This window comes from Pelodiscus sinensis, chromosome 3 (genome assembly GCF_049634645.1).
Source record: "Pelodiscus sinensis isolate JC-2024 chromosome 3, ASM4963464v1, whole genome shotgun sequence".
NCBI classification, from domain to species: domain Eukaryota; kingdom Metazoa; phylum Chordata; order Testudines; family Trionychidae; genus Pelodiscus; species Pelodiscus sinensis.
The window spans coordinates 155,533,058-155,545,678 of NC_134713.1; the positions used below are offsets into that span (position 1 = coordinate 155,533,058).

The window sequence follows — 12,621 nt, forward strand, 5'->3', positions numbered from 1 at the left end:
ATGGGGCCTGCAATTTGTGTAGATTTGCCTTAATTGTATTCATGCCCGTCCGTGTGAAAGAAGCTATTTGCATATATATTTGCACGTATATGCAGCCACACTTAAGTTTCAGAGGGGTAGCCGTGTTAGTCTGGATCTGCAAAAGCGACAGGGAGTCCTGTGGCACCTTATAGACTAACAGATGTATTGGAGCATAAGCTTTGGTGGGCAAAGACCCACTTAGTCAGATGCATCTGACGAAGTGGCTCTTTGCCCACCAAAGCTTATGCTCCAATACATCTGTTAGTCTATAAGGTGCCATAGGACTCCTTGTTGCACACTTAAGTTGTGGCCCTTGGCATGCTGAGTATCATTGTGGCGCCTTCCAAAGCTGAGTAGCCCTGCTCTTCAGTTTAGTTTTGGAGATATGTGTATTTCCACCAAGTAACATAGATTTCCCTGTCTGCATGGATCAAGTTAACGGTCTGATGGAAAAACGGTATAGCTGGATTACAAAACAAAGGGTAATAAAAGTACATTTGCACCTAAGAAAACAAATTGATCAGAGCATGAAGGAGCTTAGTGCCTATACCCCAAAGAAGCACAGTAGCAGAGAGGAATTTTGTGTGGGTTCACTTTTCAAGGAGTTCATTTCAAAAGTACTCTGTACTATAAAAGGGAAGATTGGGGGAAAAAGGATCAGCACCCTCTGCTTCTGTGACGAGTGGCTCCATTTGCATGAGAGGCTAGTGATGTGGATAGCTGATATGAGTAAGAGTACGTCTACACAGCATACTTATTTCAAAATAAGTTATTCTGAAAGAAATATTCCGAAATAGCTTATTTTGAAATAGTACGCCTACACTACAGAGAAGCCTCAAAATTAGTCCGAGGCAGGCTTCTCTAATGTGGATGTGCTACTGCGATTTGGAGTCCCAGGAGGCACTGGGGAGTAATTACTTTGAATGGCCTGGGGAAGGAGCTATTTTGAAATAGCAGCAGTGGAGCATCTACATTACTGCTGTTTCGAAACAGGCATTATTCCTTGTGGAATAAGGTTTACAGAAGTTGGAATAAGCCATCCGTTATTTCAAATTTATTTTGAAATAACAGAATTGCTGTGTAGATTCTCTCATTGTTATTTAGGAATAACAGCTGTTATTCTGAAATAATGCTGCTGAGTAGACGCACCCTCAAAGAGCTGTTAAGGGAAAGACTGTACTTTGCTAAAGCCAGATTTTGGGCACTAGAAAGGTGTGTTTGTTTTTTTTAACCAGACCGGCCTCTTTTTCTCTTCTTAGTATCATTTAAATCTATGTTCTTTGTCATAAATGTGTGCTTAGTTTTACTATTACCCATATCAGTGCTGCATTTTAAAGTCAGTGCAGGTCCTTAGCTAGACAAGCACACTGGCATGTATAAGAAACCCCTGCCATTTGTGGTGGATGCGTACCTGGCACCACTGCGAATGGCAAAAATCTGCAAATAGTTGGGAAAACAGCTCCTGGCTCTCACAGCCAGCTCCCCATGGCTCCTGAACTTTCTACAGAGGGCTAGGAGCTGTGGGCAACTCAACATAGCTCTCAAACTCACTGCGATTCCTACCATCCCCCCCCCCCCAAGACCAGGCCAGGAAACACCCGTGAATATGCAGAACCACTAAAAGTAATTGCACAAATTGTGAGGGTCTCCTGTATACTGTCTCTTTGGGAGGCAGTAATGTAGCAATTTATGTGACTGTCCTGTTTAGGGGCAGGATACTGCAAAAAGATGTTTCTGGAAACTGGGCTCCACGGAATGTTATCTATCTAGCAGAACCTCAAGGACTTTGCTGTTGAGGAAAAGAGAATAGTGTGGCAGTGAGCTGTCACACAGTTTAAGCTTTAGTGAAACTTAACTGTTTTCTGTAGTAAAGGAAAAACATAGTGGCTTATGGTTTCAGACAGCCCTTTACAGTTTCCTCTGTTATTTCCCCTGGTTGCTTGAGACTGTCACACAACAGGAGAAGACAAAATGTGATTGTAAAATCACAGAAAAAGGTAAAGTAATCAAGTGTGATTCCTGAAACGGTTTTTAAAATTAACTAGATTTGCAGTCTTTAAACCTGAGCATTTCAAACAAAGGTTTTTTGAAAGTTTTTGATACACAAGACAAATTTGTGTTGTAACGCACAATCTTGTATTATTTGTACCAGAATATTTTGACAGTTACAATATTTATTAAAAAAGATGGCACCAACCAACTGTCATCTTAACATCATCATTTTCTATTTAGAGTGCTTCACAAAAATTAAAATCTACACTGTTTCATCCACTAAGAAAATGCAGCAACCACTAGAATGAATCACTGTAAATGTATTAAAAAATGTGCATTGCCCACTAACAGCTTAAAACTTGTTTTTATATACAATGAGTATCTTCTGGACATGGGGAAGAAGAAGCCTGATCTTCATACTGTACTTCAAAGCATCATCACATAAGGTAAGAAATGTACTAAGACCCAATGTATACACCCAGTTAAGTGATACCAGATTTAAATGAGAAATTACCTCAGAAACCAGTTTTTTTTCTTCTTCTTCCTCACAAAGGTCAATTAAGAAGTTGTCTTCTCTTCTATCTGGAGTTTTATCAATAAACCATCCACCTTCGGTGACCCTAGTATCAAGCGGGGTTCCAGATGGAAGAACACTGGTTCTGGGAGCTGTCACTTGTGCAGTGGTACTGGTTTCTGTAGGCTCATTCTTTGGAGTTGCTAGAATAGAATCAGGATCTCCTTTCCGATATAAGGTCAACAGAGAGCTGTTCAGGTGATTCGTGTGCTGCAAAGTTGAAGTATTTAAAAGGAAATTTGAAAAAAAATTGGTTGCAGATATCTCCCTCAGCAAGCAAACAGCCTTAATGCAATAACTGAGTCTCTATTCTGCCCTCTCCCCATACATTTGCTATGCCCCCCTTCTTCAGAAATGGCCCCCAGCCATATTCTTGCACCTTTTTCACATCTACCAGGTTTCCAGCTGGGGGCTGCCGGCTGATGCGCTCATTCTAACATGCTACCTCTGGTTTGTCAGAATGAGGGCATCAACCAAGCCATTAGCAGGTTGGTATCCAAGGAACAGCATAGCCAGCCAGAATGGAGTGGGCATAGCTGGTCAGAGATACTGTGGCAGGTGTAACTTCTAGGATGCCGACTTCTACAAACACCAGTAAAGGTTGGACCTTCTTAGTGCGGCACCCTCAGAATCTGAGCAGTCCCAGATGAGGGATATTGCTGGACCGGGGATATCATTTCTGGCCCCCTGCCAATAGCCCCCTCCAGCTCTGCCCTGATCGCTGGCCTCCCAGCCAGCTCTTTCCTTTCACTGGCCCCCACTGCCTTGTCAGCTCCCACTGCCCTACTGGGCAGCCCTGACACCTCTGCACATTGGCTCCTGCTGCAGTGCCTACCTCCTACTGCCATACTGGGCTCCCACTGCCCTGCCAGCCTGCAGGACTCCCAGGAGCTAGCTCTCCACTTGGATACGCTAGTCTGGCAACATCCATGGTCTGGATGCTGCTGGACCAGAGAGTCCCAGTTAAGAGAGTTTCAACCTGTAGTACTGAAACATGTATTTTAAAAAAAACCAGTCTCACCATAAATGAATTCTAAACCAAAGTTTGGGCCTTAACCAAATATATGGTGACAGCTCTATTTTAATGCTTGTATATTTTAAGTAACGAGTATTGATATATTTCATATGTGTACTGCATGTTCATTTCAATTGCATTATACCATATAGAGTGAAATATGGACTTACCAGATGCTCTGGGTAATCATCATCTGAGTCATCCGTGTAGCTTTCCACATCCCTTTAGGAGAAAAGTGAAGAGGTAGAAATTATGGGATCAATATATTGTAACAGTACAATGAGACTTCTGAACAACTAACAAAACAGATATTCTCCACTAGGAAGATGCTAGGCTCTTTGTGCTAGGATTATAATACTGCTGTGTTTGTGAGAGAGGAATAGAGATACAATTGCCATGTACCTCCGGCCCCACCCTCCAATCTAAATCTGGTTGTGGAAGAGGGGAAACTTTCTATCCTCAGAGCTTCCGCCACCAGCAGGGCTCTCTATAGTACACAAAGCTATTCTGGTAGTCCGGAAATCAGACTTCAAAGCCTGCTAGAATAGCCTACTCAGTTTGTGTGGCTGGAGACATCTGAGGAAATAAAGCTGTATTCATTTTTAAATTTTGAGGCTAAAATTCAAACCAAAGATAAAAAGGTTGAAATTATGAACAGAATTCCTTATGGGGACAAGGAGGCAAGGGATTTTTGTATTTTAATAAATAAAAATATATTATCTATTATTAATCTGCTTTTTACCAATAAATAAACCAACCACACAAATTGTGTTAGCTAAAAAAGAATACTTCAGTACCACAGCTCAGTACCTATTTACAGCAACTAAAATAAGTGAAATATTCATGTTTGTGTGGCAGTATTAACACATAAGCAGGCTGTAGCCTCTAGAAGGCAATATGATCACACTCAAGCCAGCTAATATCAGTGTAAATCTTTTTGTTCATGTGCACCATTATAAAAACACACTGTGGGAAGTCAGGCACATTAAGTAGTATATTATCCTTGTGTACACAGTTGGTTTCTATAGAATTAAAAAGTTTCTTTGAATTATTTAGCTACACTCCAACACTAGATAGAATTTGTCTGAAAGCTGTACATTAGGCTAGGGGTGGGGAACCCTGAGCCTTAGGTTCCCCACCTCTGCTGTAGCCTGCCCAACCTTGATGAGTCCAGATCTGAATCTTTCAGATTATCCCTGTACTATTAATCATAGAAATTAGCACTACAGGACCATAGAAATTAGCACTGCAGGACAATGATCACTGTATCTCTCTCTTCCAATGACTGTCCTCTAGATTGTTATTACAGATATCTGACTGCACAAGAAAATATAAGGTCAATAAAAAGCCAACAGATTTCTTGTTATGAAAAGTGTTTAAAGGTCTGATAACTGAAATTCAGAACATCTGTGTGTTCTGTACTGCATTAAACATACGCTATTTTACAAACACTGATTTGAATGGCTATTTTCTGTTAGTGACCAAAATATTTTAATGCTGAAAGTAAGTCTCCTTTTTAATTCAGACAATACAAAAAACAACACATATATGGGGGCAGAATGCTCTAGGGGACTGTGCACATGATTAGAAGCCAGGAAATGCAAATTCTAAGCTCACCTCTAACACTAAAAGGCTGTGTGCCCTTTGAAAATTCACTGAAATGCCGCATTTCAGGTTTTCATGCACAAAAAAAATAGCAATAAGACCTGTATGACTCAGAGGAGATATAAAGATTTAACAGATATGCCCCCATCCTACACAAGCTACATGGATGAATCCTTTTACTACTGATGTTAAAGATTAACCATTAACCAGTAGGAATGAAGCAGCTATCTGCCTGACACAGACAGCAGCAGCCCCTGTCCGCAGCAGGCCTAGGTATCCCACAGACAGAAGTTGCTTGGGACACCAGCACAGCCGCTATCTGCAGGGAGCCCAACACACCACAGACAGGGGTTGCTCTGGTGGGGCCTGGAAGCCAGCAGCAGCCCCAGCCCAGATCCCACTTAGCCAGTTAAATGTTAGGTCAACCTAACATTTGACCAGTTAACTGATTTGCCGAGATTTTACATCCCTACCTTTTACCTACGAGGATCCCTTCCAGTGGACTTGTCTTCAAAACACACACATACACATACCTCAATTAAAAAGATAACCCCAGTAAAAAGGTATAGTTTTTATGTGAGTTATCAGGTTGAATTCAAGCCTATGGGCCTGCTTCACTAGAACGTAACTTGAATTAAGAACTTCTTCTCCTGGCCCTTTTTCCCCTCCAAGCAAAGAACAGGCTAATGAGGATACAAGGGCGCACCTGTATGAAATAGCTTGCATGATCAGGGCCTGCACAGTTAGGTTTTTTTAAAAGATACAAAGCACTAACATCATTGTTGAAGTAGTCTTAAAGCAAAATTTTCAACTTACTCATCCTCTCCTTGTCTGTCTCTTGCTCTTTTTGCCACATGTTCATTTTCTAAAGTGGTTAAATCTTCAAATTCTCTCTCATTACTTATTATCTCAAATACTAGGGAAAAACAGAAGAATATGATGAGAAGATGACACCAAGTGCTCAACAACAGTGTAGTCAGTAATTCAGAAAGCTTCTTTAACTTGTTTGGTATTTTTGTCATGATATTAACAGACTTACCTTTCTCAACCTGAATTCTAAAGGCATTTCTCTTTCTTCGGCCATATTCTGCACTGAAAACAATTGCACACGTTAGTTTCTCACTGAAGCCTTCTTTCATGTAGTGACACACTCCACAATTGTTTATATGAGTGCATCCAGGAACAAATCATATGGCAGAGTGATTTGGTTCAAGGTATTCCCAGGCTTTACAAAAAGATTAGGTGCAATTCAAATAGTGTGATACTACACTAAATTTTGGGGATAAAAGTGCAAGGTGAATCTCAGTGGTCTCTAGTTAGTGGTCTTCAAAGGGACATTTTGTGTGGATTACGAAACGCCTTCTCAGCTGAACACATAGATCAGTGAATGGCAATATTCCTCGTCAGCTGAGCACATAGAGCAGTGAATGGCAATATAAAAGAAGAATCAGCTATGTGGATTTCCAAACAAAATACACAACGTCTACATACGTAGCTAGGAACTGGACAAGGATGGGTTCTTCTTGTGGTGCACTGATAAATTAGTAAATGGAATCTTGCACAACACCGTATCCCCAGCTACAAACAATGTGGTCCATTACTTTCACAAGCACTAAGTTCAACCATTGGATTTTTTTTTCTTTTTGGCATAATGAAAAATTCAGACCCTTTAATCATTTGCAATGAATGTGCTCTCCCAACTTCATGATCAAGCAGCTGAGTTCCCTTCCAATAACACAGGGGTGGATAAATACTGGCTCATGGGCTAGATCTAGTCCACCAGGGTTAGCTCCTGGAGGGCCCCCACCTGCATGGCTATGGGTACCAGCAATCGCAGCTCCCATTGGCTGCAGATCACCAATCCCAGCCAAAGGGAACTGCGGGAAGCAGTGTCCCTGCCTATTCCGCTGCCATTGGCTGGGAACAGTGATCTGCGGCCAATCACCAGTAACTGCAGCTGTGCAGGTAAATATAGTTAAATATAGTGGCGGTAGCTCGCTAGGTGCTAACCCTGGCAAACTGCCGCTGTGTTACTGTCCATTCCTCCACTAACAGATCACAAACTATATATCCCACGATAGAGAGAGGCTATAAGCATGAACAAAGCTACTTCCTTGTCCTCCTTCAAATTATGCTTTAAAATTCTCTTTTCAAGGTGTTTTTAAGCACCACAGCAAAGTTAGGCAACTGAGGGTACATCTATAGAGCAAGTTATTTTGAAATAAGCTATTTTGGATTATTTTTCCCTGAAATAGCTTATTTTGAAATAGCACGTCAACACTACAGAAAAGCCTCAGAGACCAGCAGACCAGCAGACCAGGGAGACGTGAGCAAAGCTGCGGAGCACGTGGGCAGCCCAGACGCGCTGCAGCTGTCCCGCTGCCAGCGTCCTCAGAGGCTTTGCTCCCCGTCTCCCTGGTCTGCTGGAGACCAGCAGACCAGGGAGACGGGGAGCAAAGCCGGGGAGGAAAGCCGAGGAGCAAAGCCGGGGAGCACGTGGGCAGCGGACAGCCCAGACACGGCGCGGCTGTCCCGCTGCCGCTGTCCTCAGAGACTTTGCTCCCCGTCTCAGCAGACCAGGGAGACGGGCAGCAAACCCCGTTCGTAACTGCGGATCCGACATAAGTCGGATCCGCGTAACTCAGGGACTGCCTGTACTTGGTCCTGCTTCAATACAAAGAGATGGAATAAATCAGGGCTACTCAACTTTGGAAGCCCCAGGGGCCACAATGATACTCACAGCACACTGTCGAGGGCCACAACTTAAGTGTGGTTGCATATACTTGCAAACATATATGCAAATATATGCAAATAGCTTCTTTCACACTGACAGGCATGAATACAAAGATTAAGGCAAAACTACAACACACAAGCCCTATTTAAGCCAGTTCTGCTGCTATTAATAAAATGCAATATTCACCCGACTTCCATCCATATGGCAGCACTTTAATGGGCAATGACAGTCCAGGAATTTAACTACTAAAACGCATATCAACAGAAGACCATGATATTGACTACTTTTTTGGTTTGCCTCCCACCCACGGGTCACGTGTTGAGCTCCACATAAACTCAAACTGCACCACCGACTGCAAACAAACAGGCCACGGACTGCATGTTGAGTAGCCCTGGAATAGATGATCATTTGAGGTCTCTTCCACAATACATTTCTACATGACTGCAGAGCAAGTAAACAAACAATCCGGAGCGGCCCAGTAGCAGATCTCTCAGAGTGGGTCCATAGACCACTTTGAGAAACACTGTTCTACGGTACAACAATATAAAAAAATTACTGGAAATTTTGCCAGAGAAAACCTTAACCAGAAAATAATTTATTTTCAGTGTACTTTTTCCTAGATCTGTGACTTACTAAGCAACTTTCAAACCTAGTTTTACAGTAAAACTCCAATTGTCCAGCATCCAGTGGTCCGGCACTCCTGATAGTCTGGCACTAACTGGAACCTGGAAGTCCTCCAGCCAGCCGGACAATTGGAGCTCTGTGAGCCCCACATGCGCTCATGGGCCAGGAAAGGAAAGGGGAGGAAAGGGGAAGGGGATTATACCCGTGACGGGTCTATAATGTGTCTGGCCTGGGGGCGGGAAACAGCACAAAGAGGGGCGAACCCTCCACCGTTTTTCAGGGAGGCGGGGGAAGCCCTGCGCAGCTGCCTGTGACAGACCAAGTGGGGCTGCAAGTGGCAGTGACAGACTTGGGGAAGCGGCGGAGCGGGGCAGAGCAGCTGGGGTGCTGCCAGGTTGGTCCCACAGCGCTGCTCAGGTGAGGGGCAGCGCTGTGGGACCAACCTGGCAGCGCCCCAGCTGCTCTGCTCAGCCGATTCCCCAAGTCCGCCGCTGCCGCTTGCAGCCCCAGCTGGCCTGTTGCCGGCAGCTGTGCAGGGCTTCCCCTGCCTCCCTGCAAAACAGTGGAGGGTTCGCCCCTCGCCATGCCGTTCCCCACCGCGGCCCCTCCCCCCCCGCCCCACCAGTAGCAGTGCGGGTCCCGGCAGACCCATCACAGCTTCCCCGCTGGAGTACCTCCTGATACGCCGGCATATCCGATAATCCGGCACCTCCTGGGTCCCAAAGGTGCCGGATTATCGGAAGTCTACTGGAAGTGTAATTCATAATTGTCACGAGAAATACGGTATTAACATTTTTAGATATGCAAATGTATACTACCATTTCTATTGTTTATTAAAAACAGAATACAAGGATTACACTTTTTGCTCACCTGTAAGTTTTCTGTAAACCAGCTGCTAAAATTCCAATGTCCACATATCGACCACATTTATTACTGCTCAGGTACTGCAATGCAGAGTTTATAGAATTTTAGACTTTCTGTTGAATTGATTCACAAGATGATATACAAGAGAAAAACTAAAACATCAGAAACTGTATGAATTTATTTTGCACAAAGTTATATTATTATTTATCAGTTTGATGGAAACTTAGCTATTTACGTAGCCAATTCACAACATTTACTGGAAAATGTAGTACATTATATATTGGAGACCAAACTGACAAATGTCATTAATTGGGGCAAATCCACAGTAAATTAACAGAGCAGTAATACTCCGATTGATTTAATTATTAACCACACACATGTGTTGCAAAAGCAGCAGGAGACACTTTAGCCAGCACTGATTAATAACTTAGACTCTTCAGTTAGTCTATAAGGTGCCACAGGACTCCTCGTCGCTTAGACTATCAGGATGCTTTCAATATCTTATTAGCCACTTAAATTGTCAACTTGCACTAAGTTATTAATTTCTTTGTTGTGAGACAAAATGCAAATAAAATATTTCCCCTGTTGTACTGTTTAAATATAATTAGTAGGGATGTTAGAGTTTATCCGACTAACCATTTAACCGATAAGCTGATGTTTATCGATTAATCATCTTGGTTAAATTCAGCCAGCTCCCAGGGGGGTGGCTTCACTATCTCAGGGCAGCAAAGCCTTCTCCCCAGGAGCCAGGTGGGCAAAGGATGCTCTGCTGCTTCTGGGGAGAAGGCTTCTCTGCCAAAATGAAGTCCCCTCCCTGGATGCCAGGTGGGCAGGCGCTGGTAGCCCTGATCCTAGAGAGGCTTTGCTGTGGCCTCTGCTAAACTTTATACAGCAGAGCCCACATGTAACTGTTAAGACTTTTAGCAGCTACATGGTTACTGTATTAAAAGATTTTTAATATCCTTTATGACTAGTAGTACAGTGAATGAAACAGTCAATTCACGCTACTATGACCCTTTGGGTAACTTTTCTCACTAATTTAGTTGCTGAACCAGCGAAGTCTGACTATCAATACAATGGAGAAAAAAAGGTCCTGCAGTTGATAGGGCACTGCATGTGGAAACAGAATTCATGGGTTCCATCTCTGATTCTGCTCGACTTTCCATGCAGTCTCATTTCTGTGTCTCAGTTCACAGCCTGTAAGAGGCGGATCATAATTCAATACCTCAGAGGGGCGTTTTAAAGATAAATGTGTCTGTGGAAGGTGCCCAGCGGAGATCCAGACACCAGTCACAATAACCACACGCTCGCTCAACAGGGCTGCAGTAAAATCATTCCCTCCCACCGCGCCCGTCTCGGGTTGTAAAGCCCCCCACGCGGGGTAGCCCGCGGCACCAGGCAACTCGTGGGGAGCCAGGGCCGTGGCCAGCGTTTTACACACACGCGCTCGGGGCCGGGCCGGGCCTGGCCAATGGAACAGCCACTAGCAGGCCTAGACCCGAGCGCCGGGCCCGCCGTTGCCTGGCGCGGAGCAGCGGGGTCCGGCGCAGGGCTCGGGGCTGACGTCAAGGCAACCCCCGAACTGCCCTGGAGCGCGCGAGGGAACTGGGGGGCGGGGCGAGACAGGAGCAGACCCGGGAGAGGGGAAGCGGCACCTGCTTGATTCGCTGCTTCAGGCGAGGGTCCGCAAAGCTCCGCGCGCGGCCCCGCATCGCCCAGCAGCTCCGGACAGACGAAGCGAAAGGACCTGAGTCTAGGCTACCCTGCGCCGCCAGAGCCAGAGATCCGCGCTGCAATTCTGTGCAGGCACCAGCCAAGGCACCTACGTCTCCGGCCGAAGGGCCCCGTTCAAAATAGCCCGACTTGATTGGCAGCCCTAGTAGTAGGAGGTGTGGACATCAGCTACTATGTCTTGTTAGAGTCAGTGATAGAAATGTAGCCGTGTTAGTCTGGGGTAGTTGAAGCAAAATGCAGGACAATGTAGCACTTTAAAGACTAACAAGATGGTTTATTAGATGATGAGCTTTCGTGGGCCAGACCCACTTCCTCAGATCAAATAGTGGAAGAAAGTAGTCACAACCATATATACCAAAGGATACAATTTAAAAAAAATGAACACATATGAAAAGGACAAATCACATTGCAGAACAGAAGGAGGATGCGGGGGGGTGGGAAGGGGGAGGAAGGAAGGTAAGTGTCTGTGAATTGCTGATATTAAAGGTAGGGAGAGTGGGATGTTTGTGAGTTAATGGTATTACAGGTGATAATTGGGGAAACTGTCTTGATAATGGGTGAGAAAGTTCAAAGACTTGTTAAGTCCTTGTTGGTAAGTGTCGAATTTTAACATGAATGACAGTTCAGAGGATTCCCTTTCAAGTGCAGATGTAAAAGGTCTTTGTAGCAGAATGCAGGTGGCTAAGTCATTTAGAGAGTGTCCTTTCAGAAAGGACACTCTCTAAATGACTTAGCCACCTGCATTCTGCTACAAAGACCTTTTACATCTGCACTTGAAAGAGAATCCTCTGAACTGTCATTCATGTTAAAATTCGACACTTACCAACAAGGACTTAACAAGTCTTTGAACTTTCTCACCCATTATCAAGACAGTTTCCCCAATTATCACCTGTAATACCATTAACTCACAAACATCCCACTCTCCCTACCTTTAATATCAGCAATTCACAGACACTTACCTTCCTTCCTCCCCCTTCCCACCCCCCCGCATCCTCCTTCTGTTCTGCAATGTGATTTGTCCTTTTCATATTTGTTCATTTTTTTAAATTGTATCCTTTGGTATATATGGTTGTGACTACTTTCTTCCACTATTTGATCTGAGGAAGTGGGTCTGGCCCACGAAAGCTCATCATCTAATAAACCATCTTGTTAGTCTTTAAAGTGCTACATTGTCCTGCATTTTGTTAGAGTCAGGCTACTCAACTTTGGAAGCCCCGGGGGCCACAATGATACAGCACATGCAGAGGGCCTCAACTTAAGTGTGGTGGCACATACATGCAATTAGCTTCTTTCACGCTAACAGGCATGAATACAAAGATTAAGGCAGGACACAACAGGCAGGCCCCATTTAAATCTGTTCTGCCGATATTAACAAAATGCAATATTTGCCTGCTTTCCACCCAGATAACAGCACTTTTAATGAGCAATGAGAGTCCAGGAATTTAGCTACTAAAATGC

At 44.2% G+C, this 12,621-nt stretch overlaps 1 protein-coding gene across 2 annotated transcripts in view; it reads right to left on the bottom strand.

The window, feature by feature from the left end:
• NVL (nuclear VCP like) overlaps window positions 1-11,251 on the bottom strand; it is an 85,753-nt gene extending 74,502 nt beyond the window's left edge. Inside the window, exons 1-6 of one of the 2 annotated variants that reach the window (XM_006133417.4) lie at window positions 11,085-11,250; window positions 9,436-9,509; window positions 6,247-6,299; window positions 6,024-6,123; window positions 3,773-3,824; window positions 2,528-2,797 (exon numbers count right to left, since the gene is read on the bottom strand). In XM_006133417.4, the coding sequence (XP_006133479.2) occupies window positions 2,528-2,797; window positions 3,773-3,824; window positions 6,024-6,123; window positions 6,247-6,299; window positions 9,436-9,509; window positions 11,085-11,141 (606 nt within the window). In that variant the 5' untranslated portion in view covers window positions 11,142-11,250. Of the gene's footprint in view, window positions 1-2,527; window positions 2,798-3,772; window positions 3,825-6,023; window positions 6,124-6,246; window positions 6,300-9,435; window positions 9,510-11,084 lie in introns of both variants that reach the window. The other variant, XM_075925268.1, reaches the window with a different exon arrangement.
• Window positions 11,252-12,621: the final 1,370 nt, after the last annotated feature.